General features: G+C 32.1%; 3 protein-coding genes and 1 pseudogene across 11 annotated transcripts; 1 reads left to right on the plus strand and 3 right to left on the minus strand.

Annotated features, from left to right (window-relative positions):
* Window positions 1-4,725: 4,725 nt before the first annotated feature.
* Window positions 4,726-5,841, minus strand: LOC110630365 (zinc finger protein 4). Its single transcript, XM_021777824.2, has one exon. It carries the CDS (start codon window positions 5,447-5,449, stop codon window positions 4,841-4,843), a length of 609 nt encoding a protein of 202 aa, XP_021633516.1. The 5' UTR covers window positions 5,450-5,841; the 3' UTR covers window positions 4,726-4,840.
* Window positions 5,842-9,936: 4,095 nt separating this feature from the next.
* LOC110629903 (pentatricopeptide repeat-containing protein ELI1, chloroplastic) lies at window positions 9,937-11,975 on the plus strand. Its single transcript, XM_021777108.2, has one exon. The coding sequence runs from the start codon at window positions 9,979-9,981 to the stop codon at window positions 11,863-11,865; it is 1,887 nt and encodes a 628-aa protein (XP_021632800.1). The 5' UTR covers window positions 9,937-9,978; the 3' UTR covers window positions 11,866-11,975.
* Window positions 11,976-12,189: 214 nt separating this feature from the next.
* On the minus strand, window positions 12,190-20,133 carry LOC110629281 (WD40 repeat-containing protein HOS15). 9 transcript variants are annotated; one of them, XM_043949852.1, is made up of 15 exons: window positions 20,108-20,133; window positions 19,126-19,338; window positions 17,820-17,960; window positions 17,344-17,703; window positions 16,617-16,711; window positions 16,446-16,492; window positions 15,477-15,627; window positions 15,094-15,157; window positions 14,470-14,628; window positions 14,247-14,368; window positions 13,723-13,797; window positions 13,448-13,501; window positions 13,265-13,338; window positions 12,920-12,994; window positions 12,190-12,711 (listed from the first exon to the last, which is right to left on the minus strand). In XM_043949852.1, exons 2-15 carry the CDS (start codon window positions 19,184-19,186, stop codon window positions 12,492-12,494), a joined length of 1,698 nt encoding a protein of 565 aa, XP_043805787.1. In that variant the 5' UTR covers window positions 19,187-19,338; window positions 20,108-20,133; the 3' UTR covers window positions 12,190-12,491. The 9 variants fall into 9 exon arrangements, with proteins under 9 accessions (XP_043805787.1, XP_043805789.1, XP_043805792.1 ...); XM_043949854.1 differs by lacking the exon at window positions 20,108-20,133 and having other exon boundaries at window positions 16,617-16,705; window positions 19,126-19,419; XM_043949857.1 differs by lacking the exon at window positions 20,108-20,133 and having other exon boundaries at window positions 16,617-16,705; window positions 17,344-17,732; window positions 19,126-19,419.
* A 53-nt stretch (window positions 20,134-20,186) lies between these two features.
* On the minus strand, window positions 20,187-23,980 carry LOC110629904 (annotated as a pseudogene).
* Window positions 23,981-25,485: the final 1,505 nt, after the last annotated feature.

Consider the following 25,485-nt stretch of genomic DNA (forward strand, 5'->3'; position numbering starts at 1 on the left):
AGGAGCTTAATAGTTTAGTGCGGGTTGAAGTTCATTGACGGTGAACTCTTCAGCGGCGGGTGGTACGCTCAGTAGGGTGCTGAGCCCTCTTTGTTGTAGCATCTGGCCTAACCAGTGAGCGGTATTTTGTAGTTGGAGAGTCATATTCTGCAACTCTTGATCAGATAAGGTTGTTCGGGGCATAGTCCCCGCTGAGCTCGGCGAGGGTTAAATAACGTAGGTGGCTAGCTTATTAGAGCGGTCGGGCTAGAAAATGAGAACTATGGTCCTTCTTGAGTCGAATTTAGGTTGTTTGGGGAGGTTCTAGTATGTTTTTTGCCGTGATTGGCCATATGGATTTTAGTAGGTGAAATGAGGATGAGAATTCCGATGATGAAAAAGTTCTCCTTCGTCCGCACAAATGATGCCAATTGATGTCCTGAGATCAAAAAGAGATAGGTTCAAGGTATATTTTGATAAGTTTAGTTTGATTTGTCTCTCCCTTCTTCCTTTATTTTTTTTTTCCTTTTGTCATCTAGTGACGCGTAACCGCCATTCTAGATCTATACCCTCCTGCCACAATCATGTTAGCCGTACGTATAGATGTATTGTATCATTTCCCATCGTCAGATAGTCATTTAATTCCATCTAGCACCATGGGAATACGATTTCGAGTGTCACGGGGTTTGTTATCTCATGGGTTAGATAAATAAACGGATCAGTCCTCCCGCACATAGATTTGAGTTCGGTCTAGCTCCTCAATACGAATTCTGAGCTTATACATGTAACAGACATGATCGTTGAATCTTAATAGAGTTAAAATTTGGCATTTTCAACACGAGTTTAACTTGAACTGAAATGTCTAGGACCCAATTATCATTCCATGTCATTGTATTTGCCTTTGTCGCCATAACATAAGTAATAACTAAATTTTTCTGCAACAAATAAAAAAGTGCAGTTAAATTTAATTAAATATAAAATAAATAATTTATTAAAATATGTTAGAAAGTTAGAATTTTTTTTTAAATAATCTTAAACGCATAAAAAGTCAAATTTACTCATTAACTATATATACAACCGAAGAAAAAAAAAGGCTAAATTTAATATTTTTAATTTTTACTGTATAATTTATGAATAAATTTAACTATTTAATTAATATTAAATTACTGTTAAATTATTGTCTCAATATAATGTTAAAATAATAAATTATAATTGCTATTAAAATATGGATATCTAAACCCTAAAATTTGAGTTTAATGATTTTTATATCCAATGATGAAGATATAGAGTCTATTCCACAAGCATGAAACAAGTCTTATCAAGCCAAAAAGACATGGAAAACCATGCATGATAGGAAAAGAAAAAGAAATGTCAAGACAAATACATTGTACATAGTCAATAGTTGTGTGTTGATATAGTGTGAAGTATAAGGATTAAACTCCTGATTATTCAACTTTCAATATAATTAATAATTAAATATTTTATGGGATTTGACACATACAAAGTTTCCTTTAAATTCTTTACGCATGCTTTTTTAATTAATTTCATTTCATATAATTGACTTCCCCATTTTCATTATTGTCTTTGTCTTCCTTCAAATATCATTGAAATTTAATAAGATTTTATTAATTAATTTTTTATTTAATTTAAGAAATTTTCCACCATGGGCCATATTGAATAGGATAAATGTTGAAATTATTATCATTATTATTATATGCTGGAGAAAAATATAACCACTCCATTGGAAAATCCCTCGTGCTTGTTATACATATTATATTTTATATGTACGAAGATTTTTTAAAAAGAAAATTTAAAAAAAATATAAAATCTTTTTATAATTTTATTTATTTTCATTTCGGCGTTTATAATTTAATGTGTGTGGTATCATATTATTAATAAATAACAATAATTTTTTAACACCGTAAAAATATTTAATTTAATAATTAAAATATAATTATTAATTAAAATCTATAATTTAATGTGTATTAAATTAATATCTCATAATATAATTTTCATATCAATATTTCTGTCGTTTAAAAATTATCAATTTTTACGAATAGCGCGATAATATGAATTTTATTTTAATACAAAGTGAATCACTTAAATCCATAAACTAATAGAAAATCTCTAATTAATCTCATTAATCTCTTCATTGAATCACTCATATCAATTAAATTAACACCTTAATTTACTATCTAAGTTTATTATTAGTCCAGTAATAATTAAAGATTTTTCTCCCTTCATTGAACTGAAAAAGAAATTTTAAAAAATTATAAATTCAATTACTCCATAATATAATAATAATATTTTAATTTATTGATATATTAGAGTTATCTTCAAAATTATTAAATTTTAAATCTAAACTAATTGCATAAAAAATAGTATTATCACTTACATATTTTTGATACTTAAAAATTTTCTTTTAAAAAATAAAATTATGAGGGATTTACATTCTAATATTAAATTAAAAATCTGATTTAATTTTTATATTAAATAATTAAAATGATCACGTGTGCATTTTAATTATTGATTGACTCCAAAATTAAAGCAATGTTAATCCATTGATAAGACTCTTCAATGGCGTGGGCTTTTTTGATGTGACCTCCAACGCCCAATTTCCAAATACTACCAAATATTTGCATATATATAATAAAATCAAAATTCCAAATTAAATCACCATCAACATAATAATAATAATAATTATTATTATTATTATTATTAAAAAATTACTATTTAATCAATATAATTAAAATGTTTTTAATATAAAATTGGATAAAAAAATTTACTTGAATTTACAAATTCTTAAATTATAAATAGAGTTAATAATTATTTTTTGAGATGAAAAAATTATATTTTTTTAAAAATGGAGATTAGTGAGTAAAACATGAGATCTCTCAAATCTATTCAGATATACTTATAATTAGATTAAGCTATATGAATGTTCTGTCTCCAGCTATTGGAGATCCCATTTCTGTACCAACTCAAAATATGTTTATTGGGCTCTATGTATTAACAAGCGGGAATTGTCGAGGTATTTGTGCAAATAGGAATTGATGTGATTCAGGTCATAATATATATGGGATTTTTAAAATTATTAATAGAAAGTAGACCTAAATGAATCGAAGAATTACATATGAATGTACAAAAAGAACTTAATTGTGTGAATCGAAAATTCAATATTGCTATTACAAGAATTTCAAACCCTTACGAGCACCCTAATATTCTTGGAGAATTTATAGCCGGACAATTAAAAAATAGAGTTTCATTTCACAAAACAATGAAAAAAGCTATTGAATTAACTAAACAGGCCATATCGAATAGCACCCTTTGATGAGAGATATGAACAAGAGGTTTCGAGAAAACTAGTGTTTTCTGAATTATATGAAGCCAATAAGCAAACAGCAAATCCGTGGGTATTTGAATCTGAGTGTCCGGGAAAAAGTAGAATATTTGATGAAAGAATGGAGAAGACCTAAAATGTAGAAGAGCATAACATGAGTGATTTAGCGGATTTAGATTCCTATATATCCTTTTGAGTATAAATTGAGAAAATCCATTAAACATAAGAAATTCAAGTGATATATACAGAAATAATATCTATGATTCTATCCTCCAATGACTTGAATAAATGCCAATTGTTACAGAATTAATCCTTTAGACTTTAGGATTTGTTTTACATACAGGCAGCTTCTGCAAGTGGGGTTGAAAAATTCATCTTAACCATTTCTTCATTTCTCTGTCCTTTATAAGAAGGCACATTGTAATTATTTTCTATGTAATAATTAGTTGATATTAGTCAAAAAAATTGTCTTTTTTTTTAAATAATAATAAAAGAAAGGCGAATATGGATAAATGTGCTTTTTTTAAAAAAAAAAAAAAAAAAAAAAGAAGACATGTACAATTAGAAGTGTAGAAACCAAAACCAGAAAGGGACAGCTTTCATGCTTGTGCAAATGATCAATGTCAATGGTTTGTTTATGGATAATTGTTGCATGTGAACCCTAAATTAGGTCAGCTATTTCTCCATTACCTTACAATCTATATTATAAAATTTGCTAATTGTGTTTTTATTTTTTTTATAAATAATAAAATTAAATAAGAATAATTTTATAATTTTATGAAAAATTTATAGTTAATTAGTAAAATTTCAGGTAAATCTAGTAATAAGTCAAATTATTTTATGATAAATGTTTAATAAATTATCATTTTAATTTAAATATTTTGATGAGCAAATATAAAATAGTATTTGGATGTGATATATATTTGACCTAATTATATTCAAATCGTTCAAATGAGGGTCTTAAATTATGGGTTAGGCTTGGAGTTGGAGAAGATCAAGCCCTTGTGGTACTTGGCAATAGAGAGTAAGCAGGCCCAGTGGGTTTAGAGCTTGAAATTTTTATGATTGACTTTCTTTTTCTATGGCCCAAGAAGGCCCATTTGCAGATTTCTCTCATTTTTAGTGGGCTTGAGGCCCCTCGTCAATGACCTAGTCTTTGGCCCATTAACTAATCTATTCTCTTCCTTCTGTGTTTTCTGACTGTTCTCAGAGCTGGGTGACCGACACCAAGCTTTACTTTTGGCAGATGCTCCCTGACGAATTTCTCCTTTCCAGTTTCTGGGTTGAAATTGCTCAACCTAGAAGAATTATATTCCAAGAGTTGAAAGATTTCTCACTCTGATGCTCATGTACTTGGAGAATGTTCTGCTTTAATTTTATGCATTAACACCTTCAGTACCTCTCCCTTAATTAGCAATACTCGGTTGTTAATGAAATTTAAAGGCAACATCTGATTATCTAACGCCAAAGGCATAAGCATAAACAATTATAAAGAAGATTGCTAAAACTAAAATGGGAGGATCACAACCTAAGATTTAAGTCAAGCTTATGCAAATCTGAAGCTTGTTCTCTATCCATACGGAAGCTTCCAGGCCAGACCCAATGATTCATTGCTTCTTCAAGCATAAGGGGAGTCCAAGCCAAGCCAAAACCTGCATTTGTATCCCCAAATCGAGCAACAGAATTAGACCCTTGTGATCTGCTAGGCTTGTGTAGAAGTGAATGAGCTCGGATACCAAGTGATCTAACTGAGTCATGATTGAATGGGAGCCCGACTGCTGTTCTAGTTGCCATCATCATTCTATGAGACTGGAACCTCTTAGCAGCTCCTCTTTCTCTTTTATGTGCATTCTGATGACCCCCCAAAGCTTGCGAGCTATAAAATTTTCTCATGCAAAAGTTGCATGAGAAAACCTTGTTACTAGCAGCAAAAGGCTTTGATGACGATGCAGGATCACAGTCTCCATCTGCGAGAGGCTGATGTCGGTTGAGGGCTAGACTCAACCATTCCTTCATATTATCATACTCATCAGCTCGTGATTGATCGGTGTTGGTGACTTTTGATTCAGCATCTTGGTTATGGAGAGAAGATATATCTACTGCTTCTTCTTTCCCACCCTGGAAAATCATGACTGCTGAACTCTCAATTTATTGTACTGCTTTTTAAGGAAAGTTTTTTGTATTAGAAGTAAAAAGGTGTTGTGGGTTTCTGGTATTATATAAATAGAGGAACAAATCAAGAATTTTTTTTTTTGGAGAATGATCAAGGAGGATTTTTATAGACAATAAAGAAGAGGAAGTGGGAGAGGATATTATTATATTTTGATCTCTTTTTATCTGGCCGGTGATTCCATTTCAGGGATGATAGCAAATGCTTATGTCAACTAAGAGAGTTGGTTGTGTCAAAGCTTAGGATTCCTGACTCATCGTTTTCAACTTTTTTCCCCACACTTCTTACAGCATCAGAGACATGATCGTATTGAGATTGACATAAGACAGAACCTTAGTTGTCTGTAATATCATCAATAGTCAAGTTATTATTATTTTTCATTTATATGTGTTTTGTCATGGATTCACTGCGCCCAAATTGACAGCTTTATTATGGTAGTAAGTTTCAGGTTTGAATCTTGTTAGGATGCCAAAGTGGATCATGACCAAACGAGAGCACTCTCTAATTATGCATGCCGTTGATTAAATAAAAATAAAAAGGAAATATAAGATTCGATTAAAATCATCTCAAGGACTACTTAAATCTGATAAAAAAAGGGATTTTCTTTCTGTTTCTTGATTTTTTTTTCCCGTTTTGCAAGTTTTCTTCACTGTGATTGTGGATGAGAACAAATATAATGCCTCGAAGGTTCAACATTCAAAAAACTGAGAACCCAAGAGCATTTTGCCAAAATAAGGTTAAGAAAAAATTTTCAAGCCAAAACAAATGTGGCCACGAAGCCTCTTCTTTGCATAGAATCTCTGCAAAGCTGCCACCTCAGAATGCAGTAAGACTTTGGCAGAGAATCTCTCTACCTCAATTTGTATATATATGAATGTATTACCGCATTTCATAGTTGTGGTAATAAGCTTCCTCAGCTGAGGTGGCAGAATTCACTGTGTAGGAAATAGATACATATACAAACTTCTTTTTTTTTTAAGGTTGCATTTTACCAAGACCCACTGAACTGAACAGATAGTTTTAATCCACAAAATAAGTGGAGGAAGGCGGAGGAACCAACTCTGAGATTTTCAGCTTTCAATCTCCAAACTAGGACCACTACTTTGGATGTCAAACTCCTTTCACATATCTTAGTGGTCTTAGAAAAGATATTTTTGTTAATAATGGACCAACAAAGAGAGGGCAAGAGGCTGAAATGGAAGTCAATCAAAGACAAGACTAAGTACAATTGAAGCACAAGTTGACAATTTTGATAGAGAAATGGGTAGACATAACTATCAACTCTAGTCTTATGTACTCCCCACACTCACCTCTAATGTTATTGTCTGAACGGGAAGAGATTTGAATCATATGATCAAAGGGAAACAGCAACTGCCAGAAGGAAAGCATTTACTTTTTGTAAGAGATAGACAAGCATCCGACAAGTCTAGAACGTTAAGCTTCCTCACTAAATATTGAAGTGGAGAAAATAATATCTTAAGAGCTCAGGTGGGAGAAATTAAAAAATATCTCCGGGTATTGAAAAGGGTAAAAAGATGGGTTGGTTTTTATTTTATTTATTTTTTCTTTTTTAATTTTTTTTTATTTTACGTGTTATAATATTATTAGATTGTTATATATGATCGTAGTACTCTAAAATCATTCAGTGGGAAGGAGACAAAAGCTAAGTGATGATGATGCTAATAAACAAATTGGACAAAAAGTAAGAAGAGAGGTGTGTTGGCCATTTCCAAATGGGTTTTGATCCTAAAATCAAAGAGGATCTGTGTGGCAGTGTATATGTACATTAGGAGAAGAGCATTTAGAACCACTTCCACTTGTGATTATTCTCAGAAGCTTTGCTGTTCTAGAAATAATACTTGGCAAATAATAAAAGCCCAGCTTATCCAGTGCCTTGTGAAACCTGCTTGCTGAAGGTTGTTGGAGACAAAATAATTGTGGTGTTGGAATGCTGAGTCAGATCTTGAACCTTAGACTTGTCTTATCAGCCAGTTTCATACATAAGCTAGGAAGTTTCCTACGAATATTAATATCATGGCAAGAGAAAATTATAATATTTTGGCGAAAACGCACTTAATTAAAGACTTAATCTAATAGTAAGTGCATTTAAATAAATTTTAGAGATCTCAGTTTTATTTTTTTAATTTCCAATTTTAATTTTAAAAAAATATCATGACGAAAACATAATTTATATTTTTGGGTTACGTCTACCTTAACATTTCACAATAAATTGAGTTACCAATATATTATTATTTTTTTTATCATATCAGCATATCATTAATTTGAAGTCTTTTTTTTTTCTTTTCTATATACTATTACTCAAAATGTTGTATGTTAAAATCATACCGTATGGCTTTAATCGAGTAAATGGGAATTTTGCTTTGTAAACTTTGACAATCAAGAACTGAGAATCCAGAAACACATGGGCAAAGTCCAATGGCTTTTAAGCAGAACTTTATCAGCTAACAATCAGGAGCCATAATCTTATCAAGGTATCAAAGCATAAAGCGCCTTCTGTTGATAATGATCAAAGCAAGAAGCCATTTCAGATGCCATGGAAGTGTTGACTCTAGCAGGAAAAGGGGATTGTATGTATGCCTTTACCCATCAAAAAGGGGATGATATATATGCTTATCAACTAGCTACTCAATGCATTCAGATGATACATACACTGAACGCTAATAACGAATCCCTTTGAAAAAAAGGCTTGGCCTAAAGGAAATTTCGAGTTATATGTCTCAATAATCCCTCGGGTACCACTTCAGCTGGGTAATTCTAATAGAAAAAAAAATTACCTAAATTCGATTCACCATAGATCCAAAATATAAATATGTGGGTCTCACACATTTATATAAACATGTGGGTCTCATATGTATAGGACCCACACATTTATGTCTTGGGTTTAGGGTAAACTGATTTAGACAAGAATTGCTTCATTCTAATATATTCTTCGGATGCTTATGCATTGTAGGGAATTGACAGTTCTAAGAGCATATTAGAGTTGCACAACATCTCTCCTTGCTGGTTTTGTGAAAAGATTAACAGTAAGTGGGATGGTTAGCCTTAGCTCCACTAGTTTTTAGCTTCTAATTAGCAAATGAGAGATTGTAATACAACTAATTAGTTTCAGAAATTTAGAAGACAAGCTTTTTGCCAAATATAAGAACATAGAGCTAATTAGAATTATATGAAGAACAGCTTCTCAGCAATTTCTATAGATAAACAAAGAGCTGGATTCAACACGAGAAGACCACGTTTTCTTGCTTTTGTGTTAGCGGATGAAATTATCAGAGTTCAATTGATGTGGGACAGAGTGCCTGGAACAGCATTAACACCAGCATGTGCTCAGGAATATAGCATATTTTTGTGCACTAGCATAGAGTTGGAACCCATATTTCGCCTTTACTATGATTTAATGTCACATTTTATCATTCACTTGGTATGCATTGTGTCCAAAAAGCCAGTTCAATTTGAGATCTGATTTTCTAACCAAGAGCTATAGCACAACCTAGAGAAACAAGCAAAGCTTAGGAAACAAACAAGCAATTTTATAAATACAAGATATATATCTTTATTTTGCACCAAAGGCATGGTTAGGATATGGGGTTCAGCATAGCTTCATGTGTACAATTCAACTCAAACTCAAAATCAAATGGGTCTAATTTAAAATCAGAATGGAATTATTTCTTTTTTTTCTTGACTAAATTGAAATTAAATTATAATTACTCATTTTTTAAACAAAATAAGAAACTTCAACTATCAACTATTTGATTCGAATCGAATCAAATCAAAATCAAAACTAAAAATATTCGAATCAAATCAAAATCAAAACTAAAAAGCCATATAACGTGGTCCTAAACTATCAATTCCAAAAATCGAAACTAACTGCTCCAATTCAGAATGAGCTTGATAAACTGAGTTTGGAAGAGATGTATTGTTAAATCAAATTGAGAAATCCTTATTCAAATCGAATTTAAAACTGTTTCACTAAACTGAAGAAGAATTTAGACTTACAATAATATCATAAAACTATTTGCTATTTAATGCCATTATCATAATTGAAAATCTATTTATCTCTTAACAATTTTTTTTTATATAATTTGCTTCAAAGTTTTTATAAGTTTGAGTTTACATTTTCTTGCAAGAAGTTTTCTTGGGAAAAAGTTTTATATCTAACATGAGTTTATTGCTTGTACATAATACGCATTAAAATTACAATTGTTCGGAGATTGCAATGTGGCCACCTTAGTGGTTCTACTGGTGGTCGGAGTATACCGAAGGTGGGCAGACGACTCTAAGATGGTTGGGATCCTGCTAGCGCTCCGGATCAGAATTTGGGACAAGTTTTTAGATCTCTAAGGTTGGGTTTCTTTTAGCTTTGTATTTATTTTGGGCCCAGAGGCTTCTTGTGAGGGCCTTAGACCTCTTTTTAATGATATTGTGTAAATAACAATAATGTAAAATTTTTAGCAACCAGTACACCTGTATTATGTCGTCCGCCATCTGCTTCCCCGCACCACCGCCGCAATCTTACATCAACACGAACCGCTCCTCCACCAACGTCTACCATCCACCACCAGAAAAGCTTGCAATTGTAATAGACAAATCCAAATCCATACATCACCTTCATCAAATCCACGCCTTTCTTTACCGCCACAATCTCCATGGTGACCAAATTCTCAACTTCAAGCTTCAGCGCTCCTACTCCTCTCTGGGTCGTCTCAACTATTCTGTTACTCTCTTTAATCAAAACCAAAACCCTAATGTCTTCTTCTATTCTGCAATTATCTACGCCCATACTATCCACAATCTCCATGACCAAGCCTTGCTCTTCTATGCACAAATGTTAAGTCAAGATGTTGCTCCAAATGCATTTACCTTCTCGTCGATTTTAAAGTCTTGCCCGCTAGAACCAGCGAAAGTGATACATGCTCATGCCATAAAATTTGGGTTGGATTCAGAGTTGTATGTCCAGACTTGTCTTATTGATGTTTATGCGAGAGGAACTGATGTTCCATCCGCACGTAAGTTGTTTGATGCTATGCCTGAGAAGAGTTTAATTTCATTGACTGCGATGGTATCTTGCTATGCAAACTGTGGGATGGTTAAAGAGGCGAGAGAACTGTTTGATGGATTACAGGAAAGGGATTTAGTTTGCTGGAATGTGATGATTAATGGTTACGTGCAGCATGGACTGCCTAATGAGGGCTTAACGCTCTTCAGACAAATGTTGAAGGCCAGAGGGAGGCCTAATGAAGTGACAGTTGTGGCCATTACCTCTGCTTGCGGGCAAATTGGTGCTTTAGAGTCAGGAAGGTGGATTCATTCGTATATTCAGAATAATGGGATTGAGATCAATGCTCATGTGGGTGCCGCTTTAATTGATATGTACAGCAAATGTGGGAGTTTGAAGGATGCACAGTTGGTTTTTGAAAGGATCAGAAAGAAGGATGTTGTTGTTTGGAATTCAATGATCGTTGGGTATGCCACCCATGGATTCAGCCAAGATGCTATGCATTTATTCAATGAGATGTGTAAACTAGGTTATCGACCGACAGATATAACCTTCATTGGAATTCTGAGTGCTTATGGCCATGCCGGTTTGGTTAGCGAAGGATGGCAGATTTTCCACTCGATGAAAGATAAATATGGTATTCAACCAAAGATTGAGCATTATGGGTGCATGGTTAATCTTCTTGGCCGTGCTGGACATTTGAAAGAAGCATATGAGCTTGTTAAGAACATGGAAATAAACCCAGATCCTGTCATATGGGGAAGTTTGCTGGGGGCTTGTAGGCTTCATGGTGACCTAGCTCTAGGAGAGGAAATTGCGGAGCTTCTTATAAATCAGAATCTTGCAAATTCAGGGACTTACATTCTCCTTTCTAACATTTATGCGGCAGGTGGCAATTGGGAAGGTGTGGCCAGAATGAGGACCTTGCTAAAAGACAGGGGGGTAGAAAAAGAACCTGGTTGTAGCTCAATTGAAGTGAGCAACAAGGTTCATGAGTTTTTGGCTGGAGATTTGAGACATCCAAAGACCAAGGAGATATATATGATGTTGGAGGAGATGGATGGTTGGCTCAAGGCTCACGGTTATTCCCCACAGACGGATATTGTTTTACATGACCTAGATGATGCACAAAAGGAGCAGTCCCTTAATGTTCATAGCGAGAAGCTTGCTATTGCTTTTGGGCTTATCAGTACAAAACAAGGAGCTACTATAAAGATAGTAAAGAACCTGCGGGTGTGCTCAGATTGCCATACAGTGACAAAGTTGATCTCTAAGATCACCGGCCGCAAGATAGTAATGAGAGATCGCAACCGATTCCACCATTTTACCAACGGTGCATGTTCTTGTGGAGATTATTGGTGAACTCTAGTTCATGACTTCCTCAAAATCGTCTGCTGCTGTTCAAGTGTTTCTTTGTTGTAAAAAGTAAAATTCATGATACTCGCTTCTATGATCTCCGCCTTCACGACCCAGAGTAGGCTATGAAATTATGGTATAGCTTCGCAGCTGCTTCTAAGGTAAAATGGAATTCTTTAAACCTGCTCCCTAGCTATCCAAAAGATGATCATGACACATTCTATATATTACCATAATTTATATGCTTGTGTACATGAGTGCAACTGTGCAATGCTTGTGTACATGAGTACAACTGTGCAAGCTTCAATTCTGGGCTAAACAAAATCAAAATTGCAGCATAAATGACAAGCTATGGATCCAATTAGAATAATTCTGTACATAATTTTGTAACTGATCCATATCATACAAAGGTAATAGCATTACCCTAGCTAAAAATTGAATACTTCAAACGAAATATTCAAAAGTAGTAACACCTACGACTACACTAGAGATATAATACGAAAGAAACATACCCAACGATGGGACTTCCATATTCCTCAGAAAAACGGTGATAGTGAACTGATGACCGGCTATACAGATTGCTACTGCAATCTTTGAGAGCAATGCTAGATCATAAATGCCCTACCAAGAATTTACATTCTCAAGTCTAACACACATACTGTATTGTTGGCAAAGCAAGCAGCAATTTTGTCACCTTCCTTGTTCCAACAAACCTCAAATATTCCACCATTGCCAGTGTACGTTTTTACGATCTTTACTTCTTTCAAAGACCAGATGTTGATACATCTATCAAGGGAGCCACTAGCCAGGTACTCTCCATTAGGGCTAAATGCAAGAGAGTACACAGGATCCCTGGGGATTCAATTGAAAAATAGTTGTCAACAATAACTAAAAATAGGATAGCAACAAAAGGTCCAACCACATGGGACTCTTGGAAAGAACATTGTATAAAATCCCAAGGCATTCTATGTTTGCTAATTAGATAATGGAAGAGACCAATAAGTACCTCCCCTAAATCCCCCCCCCCCCCAAAAAAAAAAAAAAAAAAAATTTAAGGTACCTGTGTCCATTCAAACTGCAGATACGTTTCCCTAGTTCCACATCCCATAATTTGACAGTTGAGTCAAATGATGCGCTGTATGGAATACAGAATCACAGAATAGTTTAGAGATGTTGGACAGCTCCAATAATTCTTTTTTTTTTTTTTCAGAGGAAAAAAATAACTTGGAAATGAGATTTCTAGAAAATAAGCAAAAAAGCAGTATGGCAAAATAACATGGATTGGCAAATGACTGGATTCAAGCACAAACATTATTCAGGCAACTATTTTAACCTTGATTTCATATTTATAATCAAAGCAATGAATTAAATTTACATTTAATTTCATCAATTCCACAATTTTTACCTTGCTAGCACTAATTGCTGGTTAGGATTGTTTGTACCAGGTCCAGTGGGGCTCCATCTGATAGTGTAAATCTCCTGCAAAAACATAATTCAATATTTTGTAACCACAATCTGACATACCCTTACAAAATAAAAGCACCAAAAAAAAAGACTCATGGTATGAGAAAATCAAATCTGCAAGTACCTTAGAATGTTCCCTCAAATCATGAACATGCTTGTCCTGCTTCATACTCCATATCTGCAGCACAATTTCCCATGAGATGAGTTGCTAACTCTTTAAAAAGAAATAAATGATAAACAGAAATAAACACATCCAGTAGATTTTTTTTTTTTAATAAACAGAGGTTTAAGAAAAACTTGTAGACTGGGACAAGGTACTCCCGAGTGACATGTGTATACGGCATGAAACTAAAGGTGCAATACAATTCCATAATAGAATAAAAAGATAGTGCATATAACCTTTGCACTGATATCATCAGAGCATGACGCCAGCAACGAACCAGTTGGATCCCACTTGACACAATTAACCTCACCCTGAAATTGTACAGAGCACAACATAGTAACCCTTAAATGCATGTATTGTGACAATTTTTCACAAAACCATTAATCAAATAACAACCATGTAGTTAGACCCATCAACTTATGGTTTTCTACTTCACATAAACAACAAACTGGTAAAACATTGTTGCGCATCAGATTTCGCCTTCAAATCTGTCAACATGAAGTGAACCAGGCAGGTGCTATGTTAAATATTTAAGCATGACATTGTTTCCCCAGAATGGAGGCTTATTGGCCTGAAAACATAGCAGGGTTAGGCCGCATTCTTTAGAATATCATATATTGGGTGAGTTCACCTGGCATTCACAGCCCATCTAGAGCCCACCATCTGCCAAATGGTCATGCTAAACCACTTCTTAATTCAGCTAGGTGTCAACTTCAAACAGTATGGCAAGACCAATAAAAAGTTGAAAGCAACAACAAACCTGATGCCCAGCAAAAGTTTTAACTGGGCGGGTATCCCCAACTTTACAAACATATATCATATTGTCTGTGGAGCTTGTAGCAAAAGAAAGATTATTGCGCCAGTCAACATCAAGTATAGGACCTAAAAGACACAATGTGAAAGTTCAAATCCCCCAATGATGAGTAATATATGTTGCATAACAAAAGAACACTTGCTACTAGAGAGAACACTGAAATTTAAACCTGAATGAAATTCAAACTGTTGTCTCCATTCCTCAGTTTTCACATCCCATACTATCGCAGTTTTGTCACAGCTACCAGTGAGAAGAAAATCCCCTTTTTTGTTCCACTTCAGAGAAAATATAGGACCTTTGTGTTTACTCAATGTAGTTTTTAGTTCCCCTGGACCAGGGCAAAATTCCAGAATGTGAGAAGCTAAACTAACAGCACAACTAACAAGAGAGATTGGAAATTTCTTTAAATTTCAAAATATAACTTAAGAACTACATTAATAATTAGAAGCCTGAACCAGCTTTGAGCTCCTTGAGAATCCAATCTCAAGCCCATGGTTGAACCTGCCTCAATTTTGATCTAGCTTAAATTTCCTCTAAACTTATGGTGGGAACATTTAATGTATATACAAAGTTTTTTTGTTGACCGAGTTTTCTAGGTGGCAGATTCAATATTGCCACCTACTTATGTAAGCATGCTCTATATATGGCTTCATTCACTGGGAAAAAGAAATAATTCGCTACCACACTCCATTTGTTGTATATTTGTAATTTTGTATGCATTAAAGTTTAAACCTATTGCAGGCTTACAAGAGCAAATAGAGGTCATGAAACAAATTATGCTAAAATATCTTACCATTCGTGTTCCAGATTCTAGCTTGCCCATCATATGAACCTGTTGCCAGTACGGTCCCCTCACCCTGCACATCAAGGCAAATGAGTGACATCACCTGTGGAAAAAAACTAAGAGACAATTTGGCATCAAAGTAATTTTCTCAATTCGACCAGAGATTAAAATTTAAAATACTGAAAAACAGAGTAAGAGACGGAAAAAAATAACTATATGTTAAGAGGTCAAAAGTGATGGAATAGTATTAGGGCTATAAAGTGCACGGCATGGGTAGCTTTGATAAGTAAGTGATTATATATACAAAGTCCATAGCGAATTCTTTAAGTCCATGATATGAATAGGTATGGACAGCTACTATCATCAATAACTGAAACCTGTAGATAACTCACATTCCAATCTAATGTTGTAACATCTTTGCTCTTCTCATTTGTTCTACCCTTGACATGCTTCAATACCAGCACATTTAGAGGACTATTCTGCACACTAGATCTAGACGTCCCCTCTGCTATTGTCCAAATACGTGCTGTGGAATCTCCAGAACTAGAAAGTAACACACAGATAGTGACAAAATACAAACAAATGAATCTACAATTTTACTATACTTTAATAATGTCTTGTTGGCATGTTACGAAAATTATGTCTTAACAATATTTTAGAAGCATGAACATCATTATTGACAATCCTCTATCATCAAATCCAGCTAAAATTATTACAAATGAAAGCCATTGCCCAGTGGTAGTCCAATCAATTAAAAGTCACAGAACAGCTGATCTGCATATGGTCATGTCTTTATTACAACAAAACTAAAATAGCAAGACAAATAGCAGACGTGCAAATCATAAGAGGACTGGGCCGGGCATCCAAGCGATTCCTCCGAAAGTTGTGCGCAAGTATTGCATCAGCTGTAGCAACTATGCAAATTTGATTAAGGAGAAGTGAATAAATCCAGTTCCTTTCTAATTTTCAGGATGTACAAAATTCGGACACTAGAGGAAATGGACCAACCATCTATTATTGAAAAATGGTTCACCAAATGGGACAAAATTAATCAGCTTCAGACCACTTCCTTAGCAGAAATCTGTGATACTGTTTAGGAAATTAGGCCATCATATGATCAAAATGCAAGAGTTCTGCTCAGTTCAAGAGAATTTAAATTTATACAAGAGAAAACAATCAAAATCTCTTGCTGATCCATAATTATAGATTAAAATTTCAGTCTACTTGTCAAGCAGTAACCACACCATACAGCACAAATTAGAGAGGAAAACTAAAAAAGGATTAATCTATGATCATTAAATGCAGAATAAACAAAGTAATCATCTGCAGAACTCTCTCAATAAGAAAAAAAAAATACCCACCCAGATGCAAGAAGTGATCCTGTTGGGCTCCAAGCACAAGCACAAACCTGAGGGACAAAACAAAAGAAATCTGAAGCATTGTAGTGAATACATCTAGCTGAGAATGCCATAAAGAAAAACGGACAGAAGAAAAAATATTTAAGAAACATAAAATGAGGATTGGGCTCAAACCTCTGATGTATGTCCCTCCAGAATCATCACATCAGAACTAGGAATCTCGCATGCCTGGGATGTCGATGTAGTACAGACTTCCATTGGTTCTGGTGCTAATACAAAACAATTTGTTCATAATCAGAGAGAGGAGGGAGAAAATGGCCGTCTTTTTACAAATTGAATGGAAATATAGGAATAATCCTTTATTTAGTTGAGGAATATTTCTCCCACTCAAACTAGTAGAAATCTTTTCATGTCCTACAAGCATTTTGAGACATGCCCTAAAGAAAATAGAACAAAAATTATTTAAAATATAATATTTATTATAGATATGGGCTTCACATTTCCAACTACTCCTGGAAACATAAAAGATTACATCTATTGAGATAGAAATAATATTTTAAATGCTAAAACAATGGGACTCATTCATCAGTAGAGTTGCACATATTGTTAACCTATTTATATTTACATAACTATCACCTCCAGAAAATACAGGAAACATTTCCTACACCACTACTTGATTCTGAAAACAAATAACTACAAACTATTGGAAAGCTGTGATGAAGTCAGACTGTATATCAATACAAGTGAAACTGTGGGTTCTCTGCAACACTGGAACAAGTGTAGTAAATAAGAAATTAATGTACAGATCAATTCAACTACTGTAATCTAATTGAAATACTTTAGGCTAACATTAGGAAGTCAGCAAGGAGGGCAAAAATACTGAACATGGAAATAAATTCACCTGCAGAATTTCCATTTTCTTCATGATTGACATTGTTCTTGTCTGCTTGATCAGGAACCATTTCCCTATCAGCATTATTCTCATGTTGCTTATCTCTCTCTTTTTCCTTTTCTACCCTCTCCCTGTCCTTTTCACTTTCCTTCTCCCTTTCATGCCTATCTTTCTCTCTTACTCTTGCACTTTCTCTTTCATGTTCCCTTTCAAATTCTTTATCTTTGTGTTTTTCTTTATCTCTATCCTTGTGCAGATTTTTTTTCTTATCTTTTATCATTTGGCGTAATTCATATACATCTTTTGTAATGAGATCCAAAGGCTGCAAAAATGAGAAATCTTCATCCACATCTGCATCACTCTGGCAAGCTTCAAACAACCCTTGATCAGAAGAAAGTCTATAACATACAAAAAAGAAAATATTTAAGAGGCAAGATGTGAACTTGAGAAATCAGAAACAAGAGGTTTATGCATGCTAACATTACTCGAATTTGCTTCCATCTCCAAGTACTGAATTCCCTTTTGTACAAATGTAATAAGAGCACCAGGTGGAACCATATTTCCATCTATGGTACATTTGTTAATACCTGCCTCATACCCTAAAGCAAAAGCTGAATGTGTAAAACCTGAAAGGATATGATAGGTAGAAATTAGCACATCTCCTTTTTGTAATATATATTTTTTTTTTAAAAAAAGTAGTAACTTGATAAAGATCTAAAGAATAGAAATATTCCACATAAGTGAGCCCCAAAACGCTTTGAAACTTAAATCCACTCAAAAAGTAAGCTTTCTTTTACATTATGGTTGGAGGTGAAGGAAGGATAATTAAAGGTAAAGGAGGAGAGTAAGTAATTTATGTACCTCTATTAGGAAAGAGGTAAACTAGTGGAAGGCAAAGGTAAGTAAGGGGTAAGCCTTATCCTTCCTTACCTCTCAAATGGCAATTTTCATTACACTCAACCACGTAAGGAGGGGGAAGATACAACAATTTCTCAGATTTCAATTTATTACTCTGCCCCCACATCCTTCCATTACTTCACCCTCTCAAACAAGCATGCTTTTATTGTATCATTCTTATCCTTCCTCACCTTTCAATTAATTACCCTTCCATCACCCCCTTCGAAATAGAGGGTTATGACATAGTTCATAGTTGGTCGAAGGTGCAATTTCAACAACAAACCTAAGGCTACTAACTTACGGCTACCTAAAAGAAAATTAAAAATCTTTCTTTTTTTTTTTTAAAAAAAAAAGCATACTGACAACCGAGTTCAGATTTTTAAAACAAATGCAAATTCAGGCTTGTCATTTCTCGATCATTGATATACAATCATATACACATTAAAAGAACCTAAATTCAAAGTCATGCAAAACAAGATATCCTCCTAGCTGGTATGCTCATTCCAAAAATTACCCAGTTTTTTAGCGCTCTCAACTGTAAGAAATGCTTAATCAAAAGGAACTCAGTACCCAATAGCAATTTATGACGACAATTCAAACTGAACACTCACTACAAAGTTAAGACGAGAAATGAGAGGTACAAAAACCAAGTTCACAGATCTACAAGCCCTAGCTCCTCTATATGGCAATACAAACATAACTAGCTTATAAATATCAATTGCAAATATAAAAAGGCAGAATGGAGAACAAAACCAAACCTAGTCTTCATAATAATAATAATCATAATATGAGAAATAATAACAAAAAATAAAAAGAAAGCTTTCACCGCAGAGAGTGCCAAACAAGATTCTAAATATTTGAAAGTTGAGATGAAAAAAAGAAGATTCAGCTTACCTGACTCTTGAAGGTAGCGAAAAACGAGGTAATTCAATTCGACGGAAGTTATAGAGGTCATTCTCGCAAATTCGCCGGCCAGAAACCGAATCTATAGTAAATATTAAAGTCCAGCTAGAGAAAGAGAAAGAGAGAGGGGGTGAAAGAAGGAGAAAATGAGAAGCCGCCGGAGAAAGTGGGGCTCCTATGGTGAAGAAACGGATTGGGCAGGCTCTGCAGCAGCAAATCGCAATTGTTAGCGAGAGAACCACTTTTTTTTTTTTTTTTTTTAAATTCTCTTTATTTGAAATTCCTCATTTTCGCCATAAATTAATATTGCATTAAACAAAATCCCATTATTCCTTTTTTTAAATCACACATTTAATTGAAAAGAACAATAAATTAATTATTATCATCTTGAGAAATACAGTTTAATACTTAAATTGGGATTTATTTTATTTATTTGCCATATAATTTATTTAAAAATAATTTATTACTTTAAATTATAAACATTAAATTATTAATAGATGTAATTATAAAAACTAAATTATGAATTAATTAAATGAATTTTAATTATTTAATAAAATATAATATATTATTTTAAAATCTTAAAAATTAAATAGTTAATTTTTTTGAACTATAGATATAGATTCTATTAAGGTCAAATTATAATTGAATCAAACTTATTAACCTTCACTTGAATTGATTTCAAAAAAAAAACATTCACTTGAATTTATATTTATAGAAAAAAAATTAATTATGGACAATAAAATTAAAATCTCAACTCATTGAAATTTTTAGTTAAATTGGTTAAATTAAAATTTAAAATAATAATAAATTATATAATCTCTTAATTTTGGCTTTTATTATTTATTAGATCAATTCTTTTTACATGAGGAATTTATTACGTACATCCGATTAATATATAAAAAATAAAAAAGCTAAAATTATGACAAATTTTATATTTAATTACATTTTATTGGCAGGATGCATATACACTCACATTTAATCATTTTCTATTGGCCGGGGATACACATCCAAGTGGCGGAGCTAAGCTTCTCTTTGGTAAGGTACCGGCTGCGCCGTGCCACTGGCTGCGCCGCTGTAGTACCACCGGCTGCGTCACTGCGGCACCTTCATCCCTTCAAAACATTTTCCGGTCGCCGGTACGGCACGTGCCCCTCCTTGCCGTTCCCTCCGCCACTGCATCCAACAGTAAACAATTTCCGCATCAAAAGCTAGATACGTCCATCTCAGAAAAGTAGAAGCCAGAAGGACCAGTGTCAGGCAGCAAAGCCAACATAACTGGAGCTCTTGCACCTTCTTCAGGAGTCAAGTTTCCTTTGTTCCCTGCCAAGTCTGTTTTCACAAGCCCTGGATGGACACAATTCACTCGGAACCTAAGGAACTTTCTTGCCAAAAGTCTCGTATACGCATTTATGGCAGCTTTTGATATGTTGTAGGCAGATACAGTTAGAGGCCAGCCATTTTCCAACAATTTTCCTTCCTTGAAATCCCTTAAAAACCATTGCACAATCTCGTCTATTTTCTCCATTGTCAGCCTCTCAACATTTTCCAGCTGCTCTTTAATCTTCTCATTCTTGATAAACTGAAAGGTCAGGACAGAAAACTAAGATGCATGTCTTAAGAATGAATCTTGTTTTTTGAGATGCTTTATTACCAGAAGTTGTCCGTAGAAGGAAGAGACATTCACTATTCTTGCAGACAGAGAGTTCCAGGAGTGGAAGAAGTGCTTCAGTTACTAACATGGTTCCATAGTAGTTGGTTTTCAGACAATCATGTGCCATCTCATAATTCTGCTGAATAATTCCTTCTAACTGTGGTGCATTCTCGTCTGATAACTGCATCCATTTAAAAGTTCAGGGCAGAACAAAATGGATTGTAGCAGAAAGATTTTCTAGGCATGACTTTATTGCATTTTTAATTATTTTCCATATTCTTGCTGAGAACTTCTACCCATTTTTAATTATAAAAAACTCCAACTGTTGCATGATTCGAGCATGAAAAGTGCTAAGACAAATACTCTTTAAATGTCAAAAAGCCTTATGGGCAGGAAAGTGAGTGGGCAAAAAAGTTAGTTTTGCAGGAATAAGACAAAGAATAGACCAAAAAACCAAACAAATTCACCAACTTCAGATCATGAATAAAGTGTAAGTTTGTAATTCGGTCACTTCCCAAGATTGGGAAGTACTATGGAGGCTCAATGCTCTTCCTATTATAGAGTAGTAATTTTGAGAACTTACTGCACCACCCCTAGCTTTGAAGGCTTCTAAAAGGTTCCAGTCTACAAAGAGCCCACCAACACCTGCATTGTTTACCTGCATTGAAGTGAAAATGAAGCAGCATCAAAATCACATCATCCCACCAATGCAGACTTTCTAACATCTTTGCTTTGCAAGACCAAGGAATTAAGGCCTTGTTATCAGAAAGTAAGCGATTTAAACCAGGCAAAGCCTAAATTAGATATTTTTCTTCTAAAATACAAGAAAGAATCAATTATTTTGCAGTCCAAACAAAATCTCAACTCATTAATGAAGTGTTCAAATTACTGATTTACTGACCAGAATATCAAGTTTGCCAAACTTGGTGTTTATAAACTTTGCCAATGAAGCAATACTAGCTGTATCAGTAACATCAAGTTGATGAAAAACCACATCAGACAATCCATGTTCTTGAAGTTTTCTGGTAGCTTGTAAACCCTTCTTCTCATCTCTAGCTGTTAATACAACTAAAACTCCATTTACTGCTAATTGATGACATATTTCTAGTCCAATTCCCTTGTTAGCCCCAGTAACAACAGCACACCTGAAGAGATTATCGGATAACCAAGTTTAGTGTTATGAAAAACATACAATACTAGTAACTCACGCTCTTTCAATAGTAATGATAGGGTCAGAGACCTAAGAAATTTAACTTAGTTCTACCGAAATCCGCCATTTTTGTGTATTGAGCATTTGCATATTGGATAAGGGGAAGCTCAAGGTGAGGTGAGCATACCTTTGTTCTGCTGATCTGCTGTTGGTGCCTTCCATTTCTATTGCAGTTTTGGAGGAAAATTCTACTTTTCTGGGAAAATTTCTCTAGCAAATATCAAACAAACATTAAGTTCAGTGATCACATGTGATGCCTATATATTTAATATCATTTTACTAAATTTGGCTCCTCTATATAAAGCAGCAGCAGCAGCCAGCTACAGACACAGTTGACAGTTCCCATTTTTAATAAAAACACAAGTCACGTAATAGCTGTCTTTGGATGGTTCCTGAAGTGAAGAATATAATCTTGCACTGTATTCGCTCTACTGTCTAAACATTGTTAATGCTTTGTTTTTTTATTTCAGAAAAGCAGGCAGTGTCGTCAAGGTCTAATTGGTTTAAATCCAATATGGATATCAAGAATCCATCTCTTGATCGTTTGTGTGCTGAAGTTGTGCCACATGTGCCATAAGCCATCTGCATCAACCTGAAAAGTTGACAGAAAAATCAAGTTGGATCCAAAATTTTTATAATATAAAAAAATATAACCCTATCTGAATAAATTCTTTTTGTTAATTTTAGTAATTAAGTGATTTATAATTTAACTTTTATAATATAAAAAATATAATACTAGCTGAATATGTTTATTTATTTCATATTACATATGACATATTTTGTATAAATTATATCACTTGCATCATTTACACATATTTTTAAAATTTTTAAATTATTTAAATATAAATATTTCAGTTATACATATTTTCTTAATTTTATTAAAAATCTTTAAAATATAAGATATATATTAATACATATTTTATATAATTTTTTTATTAATCAACTATTATAATTTTTTAATATTTTTATTTCTGTCTATAATATTATAAATATAATTATTTATATATTATTTACTTTAATTTTATTAAACTTATTAAATTTTTAACAAATAATTTATTTAACATAAAAATTTATTAATATATTTTAAATTCACATTGATCTCATTTATAAAATATTTATTTAATATATATTTACCTCTCAAAATTTTCAATTTCTCCTTAAAATTTTAGCTCCACTTTTCTTTTACTCTTTTTAATTTAATTTTTAAATTTTTAAATTTTCACTTTAATATTTTTTTAATAGTTAATATTAAACAAAATATATCTAATTTTTAATAGTTTTTAATCCCATTAAATTTATTTTTATTTACAATTTAACATGAAAAGAAGAAAGATTCATATTGAGTATAATAATTTAAATTTTGGTCATTTAAGATAAATCACTTAAGATTTTTTTTATCAAATTAATCCATTAATTAACTCAATCAACACAAATATAATTTGTTCAAATCTCACATAATTGAAAAATTCTAAGTTATTTTAAAAAGTTGAGCACAATCCTTTTGCTACCAAAAGTTCTCTTAAGTCTTCCTTTCCTTCCCTTTTCTGTTTTTCTTTTTCTTTCCCTTTGAATTTCCTAACCCATCTTCAAATTACTCTTCATAAATATTAATTAAACAAACCCAATAAATTCTATTTCTCTATGAAAAACTGTATAAAAAATGATAAGAAATGATAAGAAACACTTATAAAACAAAACCCATACATACCTTTGATTTCTCAACTCTTTGACACTGTTCATCTAAACTTCCACCTTAGATTTCTTTTTCATTTCTCTTTTTTTATTGAATTAGTAGTGAGAAAAAGGATTTGAGTGTAATGGGTAATTGATTTTGGATAGAAATTTAAAAGAAATTGATAAAAAAATTGAAAAGAAAAAATGGAGAAATTTCTCCCTTCAAGTTTTGGTGGAGAGAAGAAATGGAAGAAGATGAACTTCTCTCTTTTGAATTTTCTGGACTTCCTAAAGAAAGGGATAGCTAAAATTAAATGAAGTGTCATATATTCATTGGCTAAAATCAATTCTTTATAAAATATCAACTTTTTTACATTTTATCCAAATTTCTTTCTATTTACATAAATCGATCGTTCTTTCTATTTACGTTGAGCCATAGATTTTCCATTTTACATGTCATGTTCTCTAGTGACGGACTCAAGTATGGGCCTAGGAGACCATGGGCCTCCATGAACTTTTTAAAATTTTATAAGAATATTTATGTAATTTTTATTAGTTCCAGATAAATAGAAGGAAATTCAGTCTCTAAAATTAAAAAAAAATTTATTAATTTATTCTATTTAAAAACTATTCAATTAAAATATTTTAATATTTTATAAAATAATTTTTTTAGTTTTTATAAATTCATTAGCATATCTTAAATATTTATATGATGCATATAATTTTAATTATATATATTATTTAGTTTTTATAAATTTGAATATTTTTACTATTTATAGTTTTTTATAAAAGATAAAATAAGTTGACTAATATTTATTTTGATTAATCAATTTAATTTTATGAAATATATAATATTTTAGTTGAGTGATTTTTATAAAGATAAAAATTACTAAAATTTTTAAAAATCTAATAATAATTCTCTTATAAATAAAGTTTCAAGGCGGTGATCATAATCTATATTTTTTTTTATTTAAAAAATTTACATTTAATCTTTAAAATTTTAATTTCACATATATTTTGCTTAATTTTTTTTTATTTTCAAAATATTTATAAGATAAATTATTCACTAATTAGTTAATTTATTAACTTAATATATGGATAGAACTTGTAATAGTTGAAATTAACCCATTCAACACTTAAAATTATAAAAATTATAATAATTAAATACAAATTAATTATTATTAAAAAAATATTAAATTGATTACATATATTATTAATTGCATTCTAAATTTACTAATTGTATTTTAAATTTTTATAAATTGATAAAATTAGAAGATAATAATTGTATCATTTCATAAAAATTTAGAGTACAGTTGTTTAATGTAAATATATTTTTAGCCTAATTTATTTATATACATTTTTTTTATTATTAGAAAGTGATGTTATTTTTATTTATCTCTATAGTTAAAATTATATATTAAATTATTTAAATTTAGAAAATAAATTTTAAATTTATAGAAAAAATAATTTTAAAAATAATAGTTAAATTATTTAATGGGTTTTATCTATTATTTAATTTAGAAAAAAAATTAAATAAAAAATAAGTTTTATAATTTACTGTTATATTTAAAATTTAAAAAAATTTAAATATAAATTAAAACATTAAAATCAAATAGTGTATATTAATGGATAATAATTTAAAAAATTCATATTAAAAAATTTTAAAAACTCATATTCAATATTTAATATGAGTAAATTAATTTAATTTATAAAATTTTATGTATGTGATTTTTTTTTATTTTTCTATTTAAAATTAAATTTTATTTTGAAAAGTTTACATATGTAGATAAATATTTTTTTATAAATTATAAAGTTT

The sequence above is a fragment of the Manihot esculenta genome, chromosome 13 (genome assembly GCF_001659605.2).
Source record: "Manihot esculenta cultivar AM560-2 chromosome 13, M.esculenta_v8, whole genome shotgun sequence".
Taxonomy (NCBI): domain Eukaryota; kingdom Viridiplantae; phylum Streptophyta; class Magnoliopsida; order Malpighiales; family Euphorbiaceae; genus Manihot; species Manihot esculenta.

Coding starts and splice junctions, on each gene's coding strand:
- LOC110630365 (XM_021777824.2), bottom strand. CDS start 5,449: ATGATTTTCCAGGGTGGGAAAGAAGAAGCAGTAGATATATCTTCTCTC.
- LOC110629903 (XM_021777108.2), top strand. CDS start 9,979: ATGTCGTCCGCCATCTGCTTCCCCGCACCACCGCCGCAATCTTACATC.
- LOC110629281 (XM_043949852.1), bottom strand. CDS start 19,186: ATGACCTCTATAACTTCCGTCGAATTGAATTACCTCGTTTTTCGCTAC. Junction 17,704..17,819: donor GGAGATGGAAGCAAATTCGA/GTAATGTTAGCA, acceptor GGTTGTTTGAAG/CTTGCCAGAGTGATGCAGAT. Junction 14,369..14,469: donor ACAGTTTGAATTTCATTCAG/GTTTAAATTTCA, acceptor TGTGTCTTTTAG/GTCCTATACTTGATGTTGAC.